General features: G+C 44.7%; 2 protein-coding genes and 1 non-coding gene across 3 annotated transcripts; 1 reads left to right on the forward strand and 2 right to left on the reverse strand.

Annotated features, from left to right (window-relative positions):
• The first annotated feature begins 2423 nt into the window (after positions 1–2423).
• On the forward strand, positions 2424–2496 carry TRNAA-CGC (transfer RNA alanine (anticodon CGC)). Its single transcript has one exon. It is a non-coding gene; the product is annotated as a tRNA-Ala (tRNA).
• A 2751-nt stretch (positions 2497–5247) lies between these two features.
• LOC123119653 (putative F-box/LRR-repeat protein 23) lies at positions 5248–17385 on the reverse strand. Its single transcript, XM_044539519.1, has 2 exons — positions 16986–17385; positions 5248–6148 (listed from the first exon to the last, which is right to left on the reverse strand). Exons 1-2 carry the CDS (start codon positions 17294–17296, stop codon positions 5539–5541), a joined length of 921 nt encoding a protein of 306 aa, XP_044395454.1. The 5' UTR covers positions 17297–17385; the 3' UTR covers positions 5248–5538.
• Positions 17386–19207: 1822 nt separating this feature from the next.
• LOC123119654 (uncharacterized) lies at positions 19208–22126 on the reverse strand. The gene is made up of 2 exons (XM_044539520.1): positions 21844–22126; positions 19208–19714 (listed from the first exon to the last, which is right to left on the reverse strand). The coding sequence occupies exons 1-2, from the start codon at positions 22022–22024 to the stop codon at positions 19431–19433; spliced, it is 465 nt and encodes a 154-aa protein (XP_044395455.1). The 5' UTR covers positions 22025–22126; the 3' UTR covers positions 19208–19430.
• Between the last annotated feature and the right edge of the window lie 568 nt (positions 22127–22694).

Here is a 22694-nt window from a genome sequence, read left to right on the forward strand (position 1 = left end):
GGCGCGCCGCCTCACCATGTCTGACCCGTCCCCTTCGTCCGTCTGGTGCCGTCCCAGCCATCCCTCCAAGCCCCCTTCTTCTCTAGCGTTGACGACCCCCCACCCACCTCACTTCTCCCGCACACTCGCACCTACACCTGTCAACCCTTCGGTTCCCCTCGGTCAAAGTCCCAAAGATGTCACCGTCAATGTCCTTGTCTCCTAGTCGTTCCCGGCTAGGCCTCCCCGAGAACACCGCGGTCGCCCACGTTGTTCTCGTCTCCATTCCAGCTTCGTAAAAATTGAATGGCGTGAAATATGTTTTCCGTGGCGTGAAATATGGTTTTCATCACCACGCTTGCGACTCCTCGACGGATATCTTTCTTCTTTGCAGTTTCAGGTTCATGTCGGTGATCAGGTTGGCTGGTGGTACCCGTGTCATATGGGTTGGCTTGCATCGGTTGTCTGGTTTTCCGTTAATTAACCGGGCAATTCTTTTCTTTTTAATCAATAAAAATGGCAAGTGTGTTGCCTCGTTTAGAAAAAATATGTTTTTTAGTCGCAAATTTGAAGTGAACTAGGGGAGAATCATTTGGGAGTACTAGCAGTAGTTGATGGGTCGATCGATCGGTCAGGTGGTTCGCGCCTGGACCGTCCAACGTGGTCCGGACGGTCAAAGACGCGCGGGTAGGGCCGGACCGATATGGTTTGAGTGGAAAAGGACGTGCTAATGCCTCACAGTGACTGCGACTCGCGATCATCGTGCACGCTTCATAATCAATGAAGACGCATACGTTCCGCCTGTGCGGCGTCTCACTCACAAATGAAACGCGTTGTCAGATCTACCACCGCTCAGTTTTTTCTAGAAAGAAAGAAAAGCTTCCCTAAAGAAAAAAAAGGGGGGAAGATATAATAGTGCAGTAGTAATCATCTCCTGGTGAAATTTTCCGGCGATAGATATACTCTTCGAGTTACTGCAAGCCTGCAACAGCACTGCCGTGGAGCGGTAAAATTGCGTGAGGGAGAGCGAGAGCGACAGTGCTGGTTTTGGCCTCGGCTGTCTGCGCAAGGGCGAGAGAGTGAGACGCTGCGCATTGATTGCACTGGCTGGCTCATGCGACAGTCGTTCAACCACACGTACGTGATTGATTTACCACGGCCCACACGTTCTGCGTTTGGGACAAACTTTTACTACTACGGCATCGACTGCGTGACTGAGCCTGAGCCTGAACCTTGACTGTTCGCCCGGCTGCGCCGTCGAGCCATCATTTCCACATCTCTGCCGCGCCGGCTGCTGCGTGATACGCGATCGATCGATGGGCTGGCTAGACTTTCGTTTTCAGAGACAATCGTATGGTAGCATGACGCTATCTGTTTGCTAAGTTTCAGTTAGGAGATTAATTAAACTGCGCAAAGTGGTTTTCTAAAATATGTTTTTCTATGATGTGATCAAACACTTCTTTTACAGTATCTATATACAAATTCATTCATGTGGGGCACACTGAATCTTATCTACGCGGGCTCGAATCATATGCACTGGATCAAATCAACGAAGCGATTGCTTGCTTTGAAAAACTACTCGAGGGATCAAGTCCGGGTTCAGTGTCCACCTCCGTCTCTTGTGATTTGTCGACACTGAAAGAAAGTTCAGAAAAATGTTTCAGATAACACAGAAGCTTTTTAAAACTTTGCAAGCCAGCGACGAGCTTTGGTTTGGTGGCGAAGGGAAGGACAAAGCAATCAAGCCGCACCCACACGGGGCTGAGCAGTCACGTCAAACAAAGAGAGATCGATCTCTCAACTTTCTTCCTTTCTCTGCCTCTTCGACTTTCTGTATCCAAACAGCTCGCGCCAATGATGGCTGATGCGACCGCTGCTGGTGCATCATTGCGCTCCTTTCTTTCGTAACCGCACTGCTTGCCATCGATGCGTCGCACTGCATTCATAAGAACACATGTGTGGAGTGGAGATGGGTATTTTTTCCAGTCAGAAAACAAGAACCGGCCATTATTTCTTTTTACCCGAAACTGTTGCAAGTGTCACAAGGTTTCACATGTGCTCATGCGGCCATCCTTCAAGTGGCAGCATTGTTCATCGCCGATTCAATTCCTTGGCGTGAAGCAACAGCCACATGGATGGATGGATGAATAGTGGCCTTTCACGGTTCACGCCCGAAACAACGGAGAGTGGGAAGAGAGGAAAGAAGCCGAATGCGAATGGAGGGAAAGAGGAAGACGACGGGCGAGGCGAGGGCATCGCGAGCGCGACCGCCAGTGGTAGAATGGGCTGGGCCAGCCTGATGCGGTCCGGCCGTGGATGGATGGACGGGCCTGGCTCGAATTCCTTCTTCCGGCCGGCCGGCCGCAAGGGTCTCTCTGTCGTCTTCTCCGGTGACGGCGTATGTTTCGGTTTGATAGCTCCACTTCCCGAGGTTGTCAGCAAATGGGGGTGTAGCTCATATGGTAGAGCGCTCGCTTCGCATGCGAGAGGCACGGGGTTCGATTCCCCGCACCTCCATTTTTTTAATTTTTTTCCCTTGTTCTTGATGTTTTGCACGTACCATTTTGATGCTTTATGTTTTGTTCAACTTAACCTTGCCAAACAGAGCAATACATTTCTAACATCATACGATCACTTCAGCAAGAATCTTACAACATCTACGTCCACGTTGAGCTGAGCAAAAATCATTTCCTGCCTTCTTGTTAGGAAGTTTATCGGATCTCATCACATGCAAGGAAGCATGCTAAAAGTTTCGAAGCAACACTTCGGGTTCATCCCGGGCCTAGAGAGGTTCTCTTTCGTTTGTTCTGAAAAAGTTGGGCGTCTATCTCATTGTCAAGTTCAACTTGAGAGTCAAAGTTGGACGTTATATAAAAACGTCAGAGGCCAAGACAACAACATTTTATTTCTACATTGAAGCTACAATCGACATTAGGGTTGAAGTGCTCTAAATCGCCAATCATGCCGAGAACTTTAGATCGATCTAGCTTTAGCCACCATATATGCATCTACTCCTGTAATATGATTTGAGACAATAAGTTGTGAAAAAGTTGGAGCCTATCTCATTGTCAAGTTCAATTTGGGGATCTAAAAGGATCGAGATGGACATCGAGAGTGGGGTGGGGGTTAATAGGTACAACTGGAAATATTAATTAATTATTGGCAAGTTTAGGCAATGTGGAATATAAAAATGAGCCTAAATAATTGCTACGGTGAGTTCAACAAGTACACTAAGATGATTACAAATATATGGTGAGATTAACAACACCAATATGATAAAAGTCAATGCAAGGTCAAATGGCCAAAGTAAACCACAAGTAAAGAGTTAGGGTTTGAGATAACCGAAGCTCCGAAGAGGCGGAGACGAGGATATATCCCGGTGTTTACCTCCTTGGAAGGATGCTAGTCATGCAGTTATATACGTCCACTTCCCATCTTAATCATCAAATGGGGGTGTAGCTCATATGGTAGAGCGCTCGCTTCGCATGCGAGAGGCACGGGGCTCCATTTTTTAAAAGAAAATCTTGTTTTTATGCCAATTGTGTTCTGTACTATTTTGATGTTTTGTATTTTGTTCAATTAACCTTGTTGCCAAACAGAGCAGTACATTTCGAACATCATACAATAACAGTTCAACAATCAGGGCTTCGCAACTCAAAACGGACTTACCTGTATTTTATCTCTAATTTTCCAGAATTGAACCTTATAACATCTAACATCTAGGTTGTGCCGACCAAATATGTCGTCAAGTCTTTAACATCATTGTCGATATGCTGAGCATCCTTATTGCAAGGGCTAAGGCGGATGGACAGGTTGGTAATCTTATCCCACACTTGATTGATGGAGGTATATCCATCTTACACTATGCAGATGCTACCATAAGTTCCCGTTGAGCTTCACATGGTTAGGGTCAAGAATATTTTTTTAGCAAAGGCTCTTTATCTATTGGCTATGGTTTGGGTACAAGGTTCTGGGAAGGCACTTGATTAGGAGACAGACAACACGGTCTCTAAACCCCGTCTCTTTACAACATCGTTTAGCAAATACATGTTTTTGTTGTGAGCGGTTATGGCCGACATACTGTTGAACATCACCTTTCGGCTCGCACTTGCTGGTGACAAATGAACAAAATGGCTTCACCTGGTACATATGTTTTAATGAAGGTTAACTTAGGCCCTTCCCAATGCTCCACCTTGTACAGGTGCTAAGCCTGCCATGTAGGCAAAAAATCTGATGTGGCAAGACAATTAAGAGGAGAGAGATGGGTTTGATGATCCCAGAAAGAACCAATGCCAAGCGCGCAAACCTAGGCCAAACATTTACATGAAGCAAACTCACCAATGCATGAAAGAGTTTAGTAGCTAAGTCATTAAATGAAGGAAGCTTAGTAACAACAAGTTAAGCAGCTATGCATTGGGGACAATAGTTGCTAAACTATTTAATACGCTTAGCACCTCATCTAAGCAACTATCCATTGGAAGAGGTCTTATCACAGGAGCCAGATGTCTTCCAGATGTCTCAATGTTCAATAAGGGTCACACTTTCCTTAAAAACATATTTGATAACTCCCATTAAAGATAAAAAACATAAATGATAGTATTTGTGTAGGAAGTGGTCTTAGCGAAAGACTGCAAGAAGTATTGTTATTGTGACAGATCAAACAATCCATCATCTATTTTACTCTTTTGCAATCCATCATCTATTTCGTCATGAGCGGTTAAACACTAGACTTAAGGATCAAATACGTGTGAAGTTATGCGCTCTATGTTTGTAAGTCCCAAATCTCAATAATGGTTTTATTTTTAGAAGAATTAGAGTTTTCAACTGTTTGTAGGTTATCCACGAGATTATACATCTGAGTGGTACGTCGTACGCACACGAGTCTCTGACCACTGAGTGCAACCAAGTCAGAGATGGAAGCACAGATTTTGTTCAACAAATGCACTCAGAGATTGTACCACACATTTTATTCAACCAATATACTCCCTCCGTCCAGAATTGGAATTACTTGATGCTCAAATGGATGTATAAGAATTGAAATTACTTGATGCTTAAATAGATGTATCTAGCGCTGGGGAATTGGAATTACTTGATGCTCAAATGGATGTGTCGGAATTGGAATTACTTGATACTCAAATGGATGTATCTAGCACTGGGTAGATAACAGTCTAGCAATAGGATTATTGGAGCAATCTCGAGTGTCTTCTGGTCCTGAAAGCCTCGTTTTCATCCTCTGGACAAGCAACATAGCAATAGAAGATGGTTATGTGCAGATGCAGAGGCTGAGGGTCCTTCATTTCTTTCTTCAACATATACTCTGTATGTAATAAGGCACATATTGTTCTTTAGTAAATGTAAGGTACATACTGTTTACAAAGGAGAAGACAAGGCTAGCAAAATTCCCAACACAAAAAGGAAACGAACCCAGCGCGCCTTCTTATCATGGAAGACATACACACACGACATGTTCGACACGTGCCACAAACAGGACTCCAGATGACCATTGTGAACTTCTCTTGAGTTGCCATCGATCAGCCCATGCCCATTGGTAGCCACCTATCATAAAGCCAAATGACCAAGAGCTACATCCAGATCTTCCTGATCGTCCTCATCACTGTGGTCAGATCCATGGAAGGGGTATTGCTGCGTAAAAACACCATCGTGGGCAAAAAGAAGTGGAAGGGAATTAAGCTCGAGCGTCTCAATGTACGCCTCGTGATCGTAGTCATTGGTCGAGTCCTTGGGTAGCCTCACGTCTCTAAGCCTTGCGCACTTCGCTCGCAGCTCTGCATCGATGTGGATGTTGAAGCACTGGCGCAGATCAAGGGACTCGAGGTGGGGGCAGTTGTCAAGTATTGCAGCAAGTGCACTGTTGCGGAGCCGATTGGCGAAGAGCTGAAGGTGACGTAGCTCAGGCATGTTGCTGGCGATGTCGAGGGCACGGTGGTTATCGAACTGTTCTTCACACTCAACATTGACCCACCGGTTGTTCAGGCGCAGCCGCTTCAGCTGTGGGAATGCTTGGCCAACAGCCTTCATTGAAATATAGATGGAGCAGGTAGTAAGCTCAAGTTCCTCGAGATGGGGAGATCTCTTGCCCAGAGCAACCAAGCCTTTGTGTGAGACTTTCATGCAGTTAACTAGCCGAAGGCTTTTCAACCCATTAGTTCTGCAAATTGTAGTACTTCAGTTAGATAAAAAAAGCATTGATCAACAACCTGACAGCAAGAACACCCGGTAAGATGTCATATAGGTTCACTAAAAAAACAGAAGGTATGCTCTTTAGGGGGGGGGGGGGGGGGGGGGGGGGGGGAATGGTGGTAACAGAGGTTAAAATAATAATAGTTGCATACATTGATATATCTACAGAAAAAGAAGGTACCATGTCAAACGAGAAAATGGCAACATGAAAATAATGCTAAATTATTATTGAACTCATCCACTTCCAGTAAGTTATCAGTTCCAACAAAGTTTTATCGCAGAAAAAAAAGAGCGCTCAAACGAAGTTTTAGTTCCTTGTACACCCGTGTGGATTGACAATCCAACATATGAGTTGCATAAAAGTGAATCAAAATAATGGGATAATACATGTTTAAAAATATGATTATCACTTTATCACCCTTGTTGCACTGAGATATCATCATGAGAAATGCATACAAGGTCAGTAACAACTAATTTTGTTTCGCGCATGGTACCATTCAACTTAACCAATCATGAAAACAAACACTAACCCAAACAATCCAACAATAATTTTCGAAATTAAAGCTATTACGTAAATTTAATTGGTAAAATCAGACACTCCCATAGCTTTGACAGCATGAACCAGAGGAAATACATATTCCTTAAAATTCTCATAGCAGCCGAGAAAAAAAAATCTTAGATGATCATAAAAAAGGTAATTGGAATAGTTAGTTAGTACACAATTTGATGAAAAAAAAAAACCGTTCTGGTTGGTGGTACACAACTACCATGCCTAAATAAATATGGAGCAGCAGGATATACATTTAATATGAATCATAGCTATTGGTCTCTTATGTTTCATACGTTAACCATGAAACATAGTAGATATAGAAAAGCTTTCAACTTTCATTAACAATTAACCAAAACAGAAAACCACATCATGAACCAAGATGGTAAGGAATCTCCAAGATCCAAGGTACCCTTCCACACAGAAGAACAAGCAGCAGTCCAAACTGGTGGAGAAAGTTGAGCAATCCACATATACTTCAACACCCTTACCACGAAAAAGAAGACCAAGGCACAAAACATAATCTGAGGTATCCTCCTCGCAAAAATGAACAAGATATCATGGATGCTGATAACCAGAATTGGCAAAATTGGTTTTGGTCCAGTAATAAAAGTTTACATGAGTAAACCAAAAACATGCTATCTGTAAACTCATAAACTTGGGTTCTGAAAAAATAAGCCAGGATCTTTTTTTAAAAACAAGGCATCCCCATTGTTTTTTTGAAGGTCTGCTGAAGGCCTAAGCCCACCTGAACTATATTCCAACAGGGCACATCAAGGGCAGGGGTGGCGGGTGGGGAGGCACTGAAGTGCCCAGGCTGAGGCCAACACAAGAAGTAAAAGGAAGAGCGAGAAAAAATAAAGGACGGGGAGGTTGGCAACGCCAAGTGAAACCCCCGCAATGACGCCCAGAGAGACAACAACTCGCAGCATGTAAGGTGTGGCGCAAACAATGACAAAAGACCTACTTCGCTAGGAGCATCACGGAATCAAGTCATGATGAAGACACAACCAGCATCATAACCACAAACGGCAACATCCCCTCTACAACCTCGAGAGCAAGGCCAGGTGACAAGCAAGACTTCACCACACCGCAGGCACAAAAACCACTGGGTGGGCCGGAAAAAACAAGCTGACGCCAAGCACAGTGCCAAGGAGCACCACCGGCAGTCGAAAAGCATCAAATAACCGAGACCTCGTGACAGCACTGATGTGCTGCCGTTGAGACTGAAGAGCGTCGTGCAGCTGAGGCCACAATGCAGCACCAATCATCCCAATTTTTGGTTCTGTATCTCACCCATTTTTTTAGTGGTGCATCAGAATTAGATTTTTGCACATACTGGATAGTGGATAGTAATTCTAATATAAGAACACACATTATCCCACAAACTCACAAAGTCATAAATCACATCCACCAAAACAAAATTACACCCATATGGACCGGCAGGGGCTTGCGAGGTTGCATGAGGTTCTCTTGTCGGTGGGTGAAAGAACATGCGGTGCCCCATGTTTAGTTTTGGTAATTGATGACAATCTCTATGGACTAATGGTTGCCTTGAGTTATATTTGAAGGATTTGTCCATAGGCATTTCTTGAAGTCCATGTGGTGGTTTCAAGGAGTTTATGTGGTGACCAATGTGTTATTAAGGAATTATCCAAAGATTGGTCATGTGAGAGTTGAGCTTATTGCAAGCATGTCTTGAAGAAGAAGATTATGTGATCATTCATGTTTACCTTCAAGACATTATCCAAATGAAGAGAGTTGGAAAGAGTCAAGGTTGATCAAGACTAAGTCAAGAGTGAATCAAGTTGATCAACACACAAAGCGCACAAGATGTACCGAGGGATTAAGCGATCCCATGGTATGGTAAGCATTGTCAATTACGCTTTGTGTACTAACCCATGGTCTTCGTGAGAGTTCTTTGTGGGGTTAGGTTGCGGTGTGCAAGTTCAAGTGAAGCATCCTGAAGAGATCAAATGCTTGAAGCTTGCCGTCCATTGTGGTGACAATGGACTTGTGAAGTCATTGTGGTGACAATGGACTTGTGAAGACGTTGCGGTGTGCAAGTTCAAGTGAAGCATCATGAAGAGATCAAATGCTTGAAGCTTGCCGTCCATTGTGCTAACAATGGACTTGTGAAGATGTGCGGAAGAGTGGCTCACCCATAGTGGAGTATGGGGGAGCAATTAACTAGTCTTCATCGAGCCAACGCAACCAAGAAAGGTGGTCCAACTTAAGGGAGTCAAGATCGTCATCATCTAGCTCAAGTGGACCATGTGCAAGGCAAAGGTTTGCTCTTGATAGGTTTTCTATTTTACCGGTCTCATGATGGTAGTTGGGAGGCCGGGTTATAGGATCGATTGCCGTACTATCAAGGGAGGCTCTCGATGAGTAGCTTGATCGTATCGTCCATAGAGAGCTCAAACCATTGCATCCTTGCATCATCTTTATTGGTTCTTATTTGGTTCTTCTCTTTGTGAGTTTTGGAGCTTATGGTCATCTTGATGACAAGCTCGAGTTCATCGAAAACGGAGTTCACTCGCATCTTCTATGATGTTTTCGATGTTGGAGGTTATGCCGGTTCTTCTCGGTTGGAGGTTTCACTCTTCTATTTGTTGGCATACCTCCCCTGCCTCTTCTTACTATAACCAGTCACTGTTTTGATGCTACTCGTCTTCCTCTATCCAACAAGCTTGAGTTTGCTCAATTCGGAGCTCATATGCAGAAGTTATGGCAGTTTTGGTCCCAGCGATAGTACCGCGGGCCGGAGCGGTAGTACCGCTTGGGTGCTACAAGTGGTAGTACCGCTGGTAGCCCCCAGCCGTAGTACCGCTGCGGTCTCGTGCTAGTACCGCCTCGATTCGAGGGGTCTTTTTTCGTGTCGGGTTTTAGGGTACTAGCCGCGGCAGTGGGGGCCGTAGTACCGCTCGTATGCGGTAGTACCGCCCTGACCACCGCGGTAGTACCGCTTTGGGCCCAGCGGCAGTACCGCGAGGGGGAGCGGTAGTACCGCTGGCCAAGTGGTAGTACGCTCTCTGCGGGGCTGGTGTGGGGGGTAACGGTTGGATTGTTCCTCCCACTATATAAGGAGGTCTTCTTCCCCAATGAACCTTATCTCTTGAGCTCGTGTTCTTCCCCCATTGTTGACCTTCTTCGAGCTTGCTAACTCTCAATCCCTACATGGATTCTTGCTAGTTTTTGAGGGAAAAGAGAGAGGAGATCTAGATCCACATTTCCACCAATCACTTTCTCCTCTATGTGAGGGGAACCCCTTGGATCTAGATCGTGGAGTTCTTGATGTTCTCCTTCTTGTTCTTCCTCTCAATTTCCTCCCTAGCATTAGTTGCTTCGGTGGGATTTGAGAGAAAAGGACTTGGGCACTCCGTGTGCCCTTGCCATTGCATTTGGTGCATCGGTTTGAGTTCTCCACGGTGATACGTGGAAGTTACAAGTTGAGAAACTTATTACTCTTGGGTGCTTGGTACCCTTGAGCTTGTTCCTCTTGGGTGCTTGGGCGCCCTAGACGGTTAGTGGTGTTCGGAGCTCAATCATTGTGGTGTAAAGCTCCGGGCAAGCGTCGGGGTCTCCAATTAGGTTGTGGAGATCGCCCCGAGCAATTTGACGGGTTCCGGTGACCGCCCCCAAGGGTTGCCATTTGTACGGGTTCGGTGACCGCCCTCAAGGGTCCCTTAGTGGAATCACGGCATCTTGCATTGTGCGAAGGCGTGAGGAGACTACGGTGGCCCTAGTGGCTTCTTGGGGAGCATTGTGCCTCCACACCGCTCCAAACGGAGATTAGCATCCGCAAGGGTGTGAACTTCGGGATACATCGTCGTCTTTGCGTGTCTCGGTTATCTCTTACCCGAACCCTTTACTTATGCACTTTACTTTGTGATAGCCATATTGTTTCTTGTCATATATCTTATTATCACTTAATTGTTTATCTTGCTTAGCATAAGTTGTTGGTGCACATAGGTGAGCCTAGTTGTTGTAGGTTTTGTGCTTGTCAAATTAACCGCTAGGTTTATTCCGCATTTGTTCAAGCCTAAACCGTAATTATTTTAAAGCGCCTATTCACCCCCTTCTAGGCGACATCCACGATCTTTCAGTGGGGACGGTGGACACCAGATCAGCGGTCCTAGATGGTCGTTTTTCCCAGGAGTAGTTTGGAAAGCAATGCAGTGACGGCTCTATGGGGCAGTGACCTTGTGACGTTAGGGTGAAAGTGTTTGTCTGCCCGGTCGACTCAACCGGGTGGGGGAAGGGCCCCGGATTTGGTATGGTGGCCATGGATTGCTGGTGGTCATCCTGTGCAGCTATGGCTGCGGGGATCTGGGTTATCTAGCGGTGTGGCTCCCGAGTGAGCAGTGGAATATTGACTCAGCAGCACTATAACTTGGTGTGTTTGTAGTGTGGCATTGATCAGCGATGGGGCTTTCGCATCAGATGCTGTATGGTTTTTGGCCTAGTTTCTTTTGATGAAATGCATGAGAAGCCTGCTCTTTCAACCTTCTGGAAAAGAAAAGAAAATGTCTACAATAAAATCAAGAATAGGGCCCCGAAACTAAAATTAAGAATGTTCCCCTCATGTCACACTGTAGTAGTATCCCACTACAAATATAACCACCTAGTCCTGCTAATCTGAAGCAGCACAAAGTTTGTGGAGGAGCAACTCCACCTTGCTGCTACAATGTGTACAGCACAAGTGTTGAAAGAACAACTTCAACGTGCTGCACTAGATATCGCTCTAGAGACGAATGTAGGTTGATAGGGCAGCAAGAGTTCAATCCAGAACTCCTAGGGCACAAGATCTACTCCAAGATCTTAGATAAGAACAACAAATTCTATTATAGGTAGGGGTACATAGTCTGCCTCCAAAGTAAAGGCGAGGACCTCTATTCATAGGGCTTTGAGAAGCCTTCACATACTTCTACTTATAGCTGGAATACTCTAGAAAACATTATGTAAGTTTCACCATTCTACTCATAGCTACTCACAACTAGAAGACTCTAGAAAACAGTAGGTAGGATAGAAAAGAAAAGGAAAGAAATACTACACTGGAGTGGAAGCATCTAGAAGTAGCCAAACAGATCTGGCATGTGTTTTCTTTCTTCTCATCTAGTGTTCCACATCATTCTCCCCTGGTTGTTTGGAACTCGCCCTCGAGTTATCTTCATAGAGCGCTTCTTCTGGATGGTAGAGAACAAGTCGCAACATTGAAAGTGTTGGAGATACCCATATCACTTGGAAGATCTATCACATAAGCATTATCATTTATCTTCCTCATGATAGAGAAGGGCCCATACCTTCACTGCCTAAGTTTCCCTTTAACACCTAAAGACAGCCTCTCTTTTCGGAGGTAGACCATCACCTTATCACCGACTTGGAATGATTTTGGCCTCTTTTTGCAATCAGCAAGTTGTTTATTTCTGATTTTGTGCTTCCAAAGCGCCGCGAATCTCTTCAAATAACTCGGTGTAATTATCAGCAAAGGACAATACTGATTTTGAGTTTCCCCTTGATGGCAGCTTCACCAGGTCCACCACATGTGTTGGAACTTTAGTGTAGACAATGGAAAAAGGGCTCCTTCCTGTGGATCTATGCTTGGAGTTATTGTAGGAGAACTCTGCAAGAGATAAAGCCAAATCCCATTGCCCCTTTCTTTCTCCATAAATGCAACGGATCAGATTACCCAAAAACTTGTTCACCACTTCCGTTTGTCCATCTGTTTGTGGATGAGCAGTGCTAGAAAATTTCAATTCAGTGTTGAATTGCTTCCACAAAGTGAGCCAAAATGCAGCAAGAAACTTGCTATCACGGTCTGAGACAATGGACCTTGGAACTCCATGAAGTCTGACCACTTCTCGAAAGAATAGGTTTGCCACATGATGAGCATCCGTTGTCTTGCGGCACGGGATGAAATGAGCCATCTTAGAGAATCTATCCACGACCACAAATACAGCATCACTTCCTCGTCTTGTTCTTGGCAAGCCCAAGACGAAGTCCATAGAAATGTCCTCCCATGGAGCAACAGGAACAGGCAAAGGCATGTATAACCCTGTGTTCTGGACTTGGCCTTTGCAGGTCTGGACATACGGGGCACCGTTGAACGAACTTTCCAGCATCTCTCTTTAGTTGTGGCCAAAAGTAGCGAGCTTCTAGGTTAGCGATAGTCTTGTCCCGTCCAACATGGCCACTAAGATCACTTGAATGGAGCTCTCTAACCAGCTTGTCACGTAGAGAACTTCTTGGAATGCACAAACGATCATTTTTGAAGAGATATCCATCTTGCATCAAATAGTCATCACCTAATGGTTGGCCCCTTGCGTGCTTCACTCAAACATGGCCAAAGTCTTCGTCACCCTCATACAACTCCTTTATTTGACCCATGCCCGGAAGTTCAGCTTCAAAAGAAGTCAAGAGGCATGCACGACGACTCAAAGCATCGGCCACTCTGTTAGTTATTCCAGATTTATGCACGATGAGATAGTTAAACCTCTCAAGATATGCTGCCCATCTTGCTAGCATGCGGTCAACATGCTTTTGATTTCTAAAATGCTTCAAGGATTGATGGTCGCTATAAACAATGAACTCTTTAGGCAGCAAATAGACTTCCCAAGTTTTCAACGCTCTGAAAACGGCGTATAATTCTTGCTGATAGGTACTCCATTTCTGTCTAGCTTCACTTAACTTCTCACTAAAGAAAGCAATGGGCTTCCTTTCTTGAGATAGGACAGCTCCAATGCCTACTCCACTTGCATCACACTCCAACTCAAAAGTCTTGTTGAAATCAGGTAGTACCAAGACAGGAGCTTGTGATAGCTTTTGTTTAATCTCATTGAAGCTAGCTTCAGCTGCTTCTGCCCATTGGAACTTTCCTTTCTTCAAACACTCGGTAATTGGTGCCATGATAGTGCTGAAATTCTTAACAAATCGCCTATAGAAAGTTGCAAGGCCATGAAAGCTTCTTACCTCAGAAATGGTCTTAGGAGTTGGCCATTCTCGGATTGCTTCAACCTTAGAATCATCAACACGAATGCCGTCACATGTTATGACGAATCCTAGGAAAAGAAGTTGTGTTTGCAGGAAAACACATTTCTTCAAGTTGACGTAGAGCTCATTTTCCCTTAGTACTTCTAGCACCTTCCGAATGTGATCAAAGTGTTCATCCTCATCCTTGCTATAGATCAAGATGTCATCGAAATAGACCACAACAAAGTGGGATAAGAAGGGTCTAAGGACTTGATTCATTAAGTGCATAAAGGTACTTGGTGCATTTGAGAGTCCAAATGGCATGACTAGCCATTCAAACAACCCTTCCTTTGTCTTGAAGGCGGTCTTCCATTCATCCCCGGGTCTTATACGGATTTGATGATATCCACTTCTTAAATCTAGCTTTGTGAACACTCTTGCTCCACTAAGCTGATCCAACATATCATCCAGACGGGGAATAGGGAATCTATACCTTACGGTGATCTTGTTAACGGCTCTACTGTCCGTACACATGCGCCAAGATCCATCTTTCTTTGGCGCGAGTAGGGCTGGTACAGCACATGGGCTAATACTTTCTCGAATGTGCCCCTTTTGCAACAATTCCTCCACTTTCTCCTTCAATATACCATGCTCCTTTGGGCTCATTCGATAGTGTGGAAGATTAGGAAGACTTGCTCCCGGAATTAAGTCAATTCTATGTTGAATTCCTCTCATCGGTGGCAAGCCATGTGGCTCCCCAAGTATGTTCTGAAATTCTGCCAATAAACCACGTACCTTTGCTGGAATTTCAACAGTCAGGTGCTCTTCTCCCTTTACAACAAGTGCAGCACACAAATCTGCCTCCTTCAAGTCTTCCATAAACTCATGAGAGGTATGGGAGATAGTTAACATAGTTTTCCCCTCCTCCTTAGAGGTATTACCTTCGGGTTTGTTTGGTAAGATAATGATCCTTCTCTTGTTCCAAATGAAAGAGTAAGAATTTTCCTTGCCCTTGTGTGTAGTATCCACATCAAATTGCCAAGGCCTCCCAAGAAGAACATGGCTGGCATCCATGTCAACCACATCACACAACACATTTGAGCGATAATGCTTACCCAAAGAAAGTGGCAGGTTGCATTGTTTGGTGATCCTCATATTCACTCCTTTCTTGATCCATCCAATAGTGTAGGGATTTGGATGATCATGGGTTTCAAGCTTTAAATGGTCCACCAACTTCTGGGAGATAAGATTCTCGCAGCTGCAACTATCAATCACTAGTTTGCATACCTTGCCATTCACCGTGCATTTGCTCTCAAATATTTTCTTCCGTTGTGTGTCATCGAGTTGTGGTGTGGAACATAGGACACGCTGGATCACACATACCACCTCTTCACCTTCTTCTTGACAAACCTCTTGTCCGTCTACATCTTCAGATTCGTATTCTTCCTCATCGCTTTCACCATCATGGATAGTCGTGTTAACAAATTTCCTTAGTGGGCAGCCGCTGGATATGTGTCCCTCTTTACCACATTTATAGCACTTTGGGCCTTCATTTGCCTTACCCTTGCCTCTAGTTTGCTTCGGGATGGGCTGTTTTGTCTTTGGTGGAGTGGTCTTTTCTTCCACTCTATTAGGTTGGCTCCTAGATGAGCCTTCGGTATGAGGATATGGAGGATATGGAGCCTTAGTTGTCTTTCTCATCCTCACAAACCTCTCGGCCTTTAAGGCTAGAGCTTGTGCTTGATCAACGGACCAGATTTGTTGCATCATCAATCGATCTTGAATAGCATCATTGAGACCATTGATGTACCTTGCAACTTGTTGCTCTTCAGTTTCAGCAAGGTTGCACCTCACTTGTAGCCTTAGAAACTCCTCCGTGTAATCTGAAACAGTCCTATTTCCTTGAGCACAATTTTGAAATTGGATAAATAGGATCTGGTCATAATCAGCGGGCAAAAATCTCCCTTTCAAGAGGCCTTTCATTTGTCGCCAAGTTCTAACACGAGGTTCTCCTCTGAGCCTGCGCTCCTCTTGAACGCGATGCCACCATGCACCGGCTCCTCCTTTCAGTTTGTATGCGACCAAAGGAACTCTACGATCTTCCGGAACCTCCATGACCTCAAAGAAAGTCTCCACTTCATATAACCAATCCAGGCACCCTTCAATGTCAACATTTCCATTAAAACTTGGGATCTCAGCTTTCACCTTGTATGTATCTCTTGCATATGTAGGGTTGGGTGCTCTCCGATATGCGTAGAGATTTGGCTCTTCAAGGGCATCATCATATTCTTCACCTTCAGAAGCCTCAACATAAATTGGCCTTCTTGAAGCACGTTGAACAACATGTTGTCGTGGCGGTCTTGCTCCAAGATTACCTCTCCTTCCTTGATGAACATCTTCCTCTTCTTTAGATGAATCTCCTTCATTGGTAGCAGGGGGGACACCCTTTCTTATCATCTCAACCAGCTGGTCAAATCTCCTATTAAGATCTTCACGCAGCTCTTTGATTTGTTGTTCAGCAGCATCCATCCTCTTCTCCAATTGCTCCATTGCTTGCTGCAACTTACTCTCGAAGAGGACAGCAAGAACTAGTATGGGTCAACGAGGCTCTGATACCACCTGAAGCAGCACAAAGTTTGTGGAGGAGCAACTCCACCTTGCTGCTACAATGTGTACAGCACAAGTGTTGAAGGAACAGCTTCAACGTGCTGCGCTAGATATCGCTCTAGAGGCGAATATAGGTTGATAGGGCAGCAAGAGTTCAATCCAGAACTCCTAGGGCACAAGATCTACTCCAAGATCTTAGATAAGAACAACAAGTTCTATTATAGGTAGGGGTACATAGTCTGCCTCCAAAGTAGAGGCGAGGACCTCTATTTATAGGGCTTTGGAAAGCCTTCACATACTTCTACTTATAGCTGAAATACTCTAGAAAACATTATGTAAGTTTCACCATTCTACTCATAGCTACTCACAACTAGAAGACTCTAAAAAACAGTAGGTAGGATAGAAAAGAAAAGGAAAGAAATACTACACTAGAGTGGAAGCATCTAGAAGTAGCCAAACAGATCTGGTATGTGTTTTCTTTCTTCTCATCTAGTGTTCCTTATAATAATCCTAACAACAGGATCACTATCCACCAAAAAGACTAGAATCAGAAATCCAGAACAGCGGGCAGGATTAACGAAACCCTAAAACCCAAAAATTATCACAGTGGGCACAGGTCACCAAAACCACAGCGACTAATCTCTCCCAAATCCTACAGAGAAGCAGAAAGGGTCGCTACCTCTTGGCCATGTAGAAGAGCAGCGCGTCGGTGACGAAACAATCGGCGGCGAAGTGCTCGAGGCGGCCGTCGGCGCGGTCGACGGCCGCGCACGCCATGGCCACCATGTCGATGGTGGGGTCGAAGCAGTCGGACAGGTCAACACGGCGCCAGAGGTCGGGCTCGCCGGTGGCGACGCGGAGCCAGTTGCGGCACACGACTCCGGCGCCCATGAGCACCTCCGGCGCGCCCAGGCGCTCGAACACTGTAAGCAGAGCATCGTCAGGGAGGCCGGCCCAGTCCGGCGACGGCGACGGCGACGGGGATGCCATGTCGATCTGGCTAGGGCTTTCCGGAAGCCTCCTGTGTGGTGAGAGGGGAGGCAAAGTGCTTAAGCGTCGGGCGCAGTAATAGTACCCACTGTAACCGTTGTTGCTTTGTGACACCTGTATCCATTTTCTCTGCTATGACTAGTTCTTTTTCTAAATATTACTGATATAGTTTTATTTACACATTGTAATCACAAATACTAACATACACACACGCAACGCACGGACGCACGGACGCACGTACAACCCATTTCTACGAGCACCTCCGAGATAATCGATGGAAACGCAGAAAGTCTGAAATAAATTCAAAAAAGTGCGAGCATCTGTGCCAAGTCAAATACTTGAATCCTGATAGGATAGCTCCACCACAAGAAAGCTAATCATCTGAATTATGCTGAAATCTGGTAGTTTGGGAGAAGCCGAGATTTTGACTGTTTAGTAGGAGTTACTTGTGAAAATGGTTAGGGTGATTTTTTATGAGAACCATTTTCAAATCAGGTAATATAGACATGGTAAGAGATATTTAAACACAATGAGTCATTGTAGGATATGATATATGCTATCATTTACTAATATGATGAATTTTAGCTGGGTAATTCGGCCTTTTAATTTGGTTATTCAATTTATTTGTAAAGTTTTAGGTATCAACCAATGATTCATGAATGTTATCTTTGCGTGTGTCTAAAGAATTGAGACGTTGGCATTTGACTAGAGTAGTGAAGAGGTGACTATAATTTTTAATCTTTTATTTAGCAAGAGGTAGAGTTGGGGTAGCATCAATTGAAGAGAAGTTTGTCCAACATCGTCTGAGATGGTTTGGGCATATTCAGCGCAGGCCTCCAGAAGCTCCAGTGCATAGCGGACGGCTAAAGCGTGCGGAGAATGTCAAGAGAGGGCGGAGTAGACCGAATTTGACATGGGAGGAGTCCATTAAGAGAGACCTGAAGGAGTGGAGTATCACCAAAGAGCTAGCTACGGACAGGGGTGCGTGAAAGCTTGCTATCCATGTGCCAGAGCCATGAGTTGGTTGCGAGATCTTATGGGTTTCACCTCTAGCCTACCCCAACTTGTTTGGGACTAAAGGCTTTGTTGTTGTGTTGTTTTAGCAAAAGGGATTTGCAGGTCAAGTGCATGATTCAACTTTTCACTTATATAGTATAACCAAGTCTCTCAAAATAAACAACACGTGAGAAAAGCCAGGATAAGAAAATGAACCAAAACAGAGGTGAAGATGTATTCCGATATTCACTTTTGTGTGTGTGTGTGTGTGGGGTGGGGGGGGGGGGGGGGGGCTAGCCAAGTGCAGGGAACAAAAGTACCCCGACAAAGCAAAATCTCACCTTCTTCTCCCTGAGTCTCCTCCACACATAAAGCAAGAATTCAGAGGTGTATCTCCCTCTACCCTATGAGCGATATTCAAATTGACAAGCATGGTACAAAAATAAAACTGTCAAACATGATATGAAAGATATGAAGATGGGAATTGCCACACATAGTTTCATGTTTTACCCCCTCTACCCCTATGGGCGATAGTTATGCGGTGCTTATTCAACGCCTATTCATGTTTTATCTCGATTATTTATTGTATGTGGACATTGTTCTTTGTTTAAATTGAACATTTGGATTTATTGATTTGAAAATTTGTTGTATTCTATGATACTGAAATATGAAAAATTTCAAATTATGTTGATGTGAAAATGAAGTTGGAATAGAGTTTATATGCACACACACACATAGAAGAAACATAAGAGGAAAAACACAAGGAATCTGGCTTTACGTAGTTGCTCTAAAACCTTTTTAAAAAATTGAAGAGCGATGTAACAACACCTTTAAAGGCTCCGTTCTGGGGGAATCTGCTAGAGTTGCTCTCATCCTTATGTCGCAACACCTGATCGCTCGGCAAATCTCTGGAAATAAAATTATTCAACTCTTTACACATATCTATTATATTTATATGGCTCAAAAACATATAATGATTTACAACAAGTAGGCATTCGACATCAGATCCCTTCAAACGACTGACATTCTAGATGCGCAGACCATTACAAGCATAGGGACCGACCAACACCTTCCCTTTCAGATCTTACAACATGTTTACTTATATATCAGGCCCGGGCATGAACCCATCCTACACATTTCAGCTACAGTACAGCGGAACATTGGCAGGCTTGTACAGGAATGCCTTGACGTTGTGCGAGTTCCCTGACTGTTTGTTGTATGTGAACTTGACCCCAGAGTGTGCATCGCCCCTCCTGGTGCAATGGTGGTGGAAGCTGCTGATGGGCCTCGCCAGGCACGAGTCCCATCGGTCGCTCTCCGGCATCGTCTCCGCAACACTGTAGATGCCCTCGGAGTTTGTGAATGCCTGATAGTTGATGACCTCGCCAGATTTCGTAATGCACAGAACAGCAACCTCCGCGCCTATATAAGACACGAAGATGTACATGAGCAAGAGGAGAATTAAAGAGATTATCTTGCAGGAACTTTAATTGTACACAACATAATGAACAATCCAAAGCAAAGAAATCAAAATGGAATTAGTATGAGACAGGCAGCACATGTATGCTTGACAGTCACATAAAAGGTTCAAGATGTAATTCTTTTTTAGTCTGGTATAGTACCACCTAAAGATCGCCACTTCAGATTTACACTAACATTTTCCAATACACTTCGATCGCATGTAAGCGTTATGAAATATCCCTAATTTTCTTGACAAAAAGGAATGTCAAAACCCATCGTTGACACCTGCGCTAGCACCAGCACTGCTTGTCCCATTTGCGTTTTCATCTCAATTTGTTCATGGATGGTTGAATTACTGAATCTGCCTACCTGAATTTCTAAAATGGTTGATTCAACATCCACTCGGCCCATCTCCTCCAACTTTATTTTTTGATGTAGTTGTTGAATTGCCAAAATTATGTCTGTAGCTATGCCGTGGAACAATCAACGTCAGCAGAATGGCGAGTGCGCCAGTACAGTATGCTGGTCCAGAGAAAATAAAATAAAAGTAGAATGGAACATCAATGGGCAGAAAGTTCTCCCAATAGGCTTAACAGGCAATGTTTTGACGTCATTTGGTTTGAGCTTGTAGGGGCGATGGAGCAAGAACAAGGAAGCAGAAGGGAAAGAAGAAGCAGGATGGGGAAGCCAGAGGGGTCAACCTGCGAATCAGTGACAGGGACTAACTCCAGGAAATGGACTCCAATAACTTGGCAGTGGGTACCCTCATGTTAATGCTTCTCATTGGTGTTCATGCTTAAATGGGATTGGATTGCGAGAGATAGCAGGGAGGTGAAGGTCGCCCTCCAGGCTTCTGTGGGCTTGTCCCAGCCAAAGCTCAGAGAGAAGCACTATTAACTTTTGGCACACCGTTCGCAGTTCTAATTTTATCAAGCAGAGAGCACATCAATGCATTTTCTTTGATGACATTTGATAAATGCTGACATTTCTTGCTGAACAACTAAAATAAGTCTCAGAATACTAAAGGAAAAATTCACATATGTTCTGGAAAGAAGTGGATTCAAGAGATGCATTCAGCTATTCCATGGACATGTACATAACTTTACATGTACTACGCCAATGACTATTATTTCATACGTTGGGAAATGCATTATTTACTCCTTGCAAGCCAACGTACAGACCCACATGGGCACCTAGACAGTTTTGGATTTTGATATCTTTAGTTTCCTTTGCGCATGGAGTTTCAGAGAGAAATAGTGGAATAGATGGTGAAGTGGATACGTGAGGGAAATTTAGGCTATAATTTACACATCATCTAAATATATATACATGCAATGAGAGGCTCCAGAGAAATTACTCAGTAAAGGTGCTATTGTATTGCAGGCAGTACATCATATTCAGCCATCCTTAATAGTTTGCTTAGGCAGAATCAAGAACTCTACCTGACAGTTAAGTTCACCTCAATTTCGGGACATGTTTTGAGCTGAACCAGTTCCCTGTAATTTGATTTGCTCCGGTGGCAGTGGAAAGCAGTTTATGAACTTTCATACGTTCCCAAAACATGTACTAGGATAGAAGTCAAACCTTTTTCCTTGTTTCTTCTTATGTTCTTTTGCTAGAGACTGAACAACCTTAGAGTGAGATACAGATAACGGCTCATGTGTTCGCCTCACCTCACCAAATCCCAACTAAGCTGTATCATGTGCGTCCATCTATGCTCCTCACTAGCTAACACAAGAGCCTCCTGTTACCTAGTACTTACGTCCGATTTTCATCTCAACATCAGATGACCAGTAGCCAAACATCATACGGCCAGTAGCCTAACACAGACTAAAATTCCACCAGAATTTCCCACGGAATGATACGAAAAGCGCTCTCCAGTCTCCACAGCCCACGAATTTCCACTAGAGCGAAACTCGCCACTTTGCTCAGCGTGGTAAACCGAGAACTAAATTCCGAGATCCAAAACAGCTGAACCGAGATCCGCGGAAGCGATCGCTCGAAATCTAGCTCGATGGCCACGACAACACAGAGGGCGGCGACTGCAACTTAGCTAAATTCGAAGGAGGAGGCAGGCTCATTGGGCTGACCTTCGAGGGCGTGGTCCTCGGAGCCGATGGCAGAGTCGGCGCAGACGTCGCAGACGACGCGGCCGCGGATCTCCCCCGTCCACGCCTCGGCCGCCGGGGCCGCCGACAGCAGGAAAGCGAGGAGGGCCAGGTGGAGCGGGAGCAGACACCGGTGAGGGAGAGAACACGCCGCCGTCGCCATGGATTGGGTTGCTCCGTCGAGCTACTCTTTCCTCTTTTTTGTAGTAGCTACTCTTTCCAGCTGTTTTTCTTTTTCTTTTTGAGGGGTTGGTGACATTTTCCCTTTCGCGGGAGTATTGACGAGGTAGACTGTTTTTTTTTTCTGAGTCATACGAGGTAGACTGACTCTAGAACTGGGCCTGGGCAGCCTTGGGCCGGGCCAGGCCAGGTTTATCTCCTGTGATGGGCTTGGGCCTTATTTGCAACCCAAAAGATGGTTTCGGCCCTCTTTGTTTGGGCTTTTACTCCTACTTTTGCAGCCTTTTCACTTTGGCCAAAAAGCTCCTAAATAGGTGTGAGAGCTATTTCTCGCTTTAAGCGAGTCGAATAGCTTGCTCTCGCAGAAGCATGCGCAGTAACAGGCCAGCCCATTTAGCGCATATGTAGTAATAAAAAGGAAGAAATAGGGGCGAAAAAGCGCCGCCCAGGGATCAAACCCGGGTTCCTACGGTTGGGACTAGTGCTTCTAGCCACTGCACCAAAGTTGTGTTCTCCTCTCTTTTTTGGTTTTTTGTTGATTTTTTATTTCTTCTCCGGTATCTCCATTTTTTTCATTTCTTTCTTTCTTCGGGTCTTTTTTGTTTCTTGAGTTTTTTTTCATTTTCTTCATTTATTGTTTTGGTTTTTGTTTT

The sequence above is a fragment of the Triticum aestivum genome, chromosome 5D (assembly GCF_018294505.1).
Source record: "Triticum aestivum cultivar Chinese Spring chromosome 5D, IWGSC CS RefSeq v2.1, whole genome shotgun sequence".
Taxonomy (NCBI): Eukaryota; Viridiplantae; Streptophyta; class Magnoliopsida; order Poales; family Poaceae; genus Triticum; species Triticum aestivum.

Bases quoted from the DNA above. Each gene is read 5' to 3' on its own strand.
- LOC123119653 (XM_044539519.1), bottom strand. From the start codon at position 17,296: ATGGCATCCCCGTCGCCGTCGCCGTCGCCGGACTGGGCCGGCCTCCCT. The intron at 6,149-16,985 runs GTAGCGACCCTT...TACAATTTGCAG, and splicing joins CTCTTCTACATGGCCAAGAG to AACTAATGGGTTGAAAAGCC.
- LOC123119654 (XM_044539520.1), bottom strand. From the start codon at position 22,024: ATGGCGACGGCGGCGTGTTCTCTCCCTCACCGGTGTCTGCTCCCGCTC. The intron at 19,715-21,843 runs GTCAGCCCAATG...TGTCTTATATAG, and splicing joins CGAGGACCACGCCCTCGAAG to GCGCGGAGGTTGCTGTTCTG.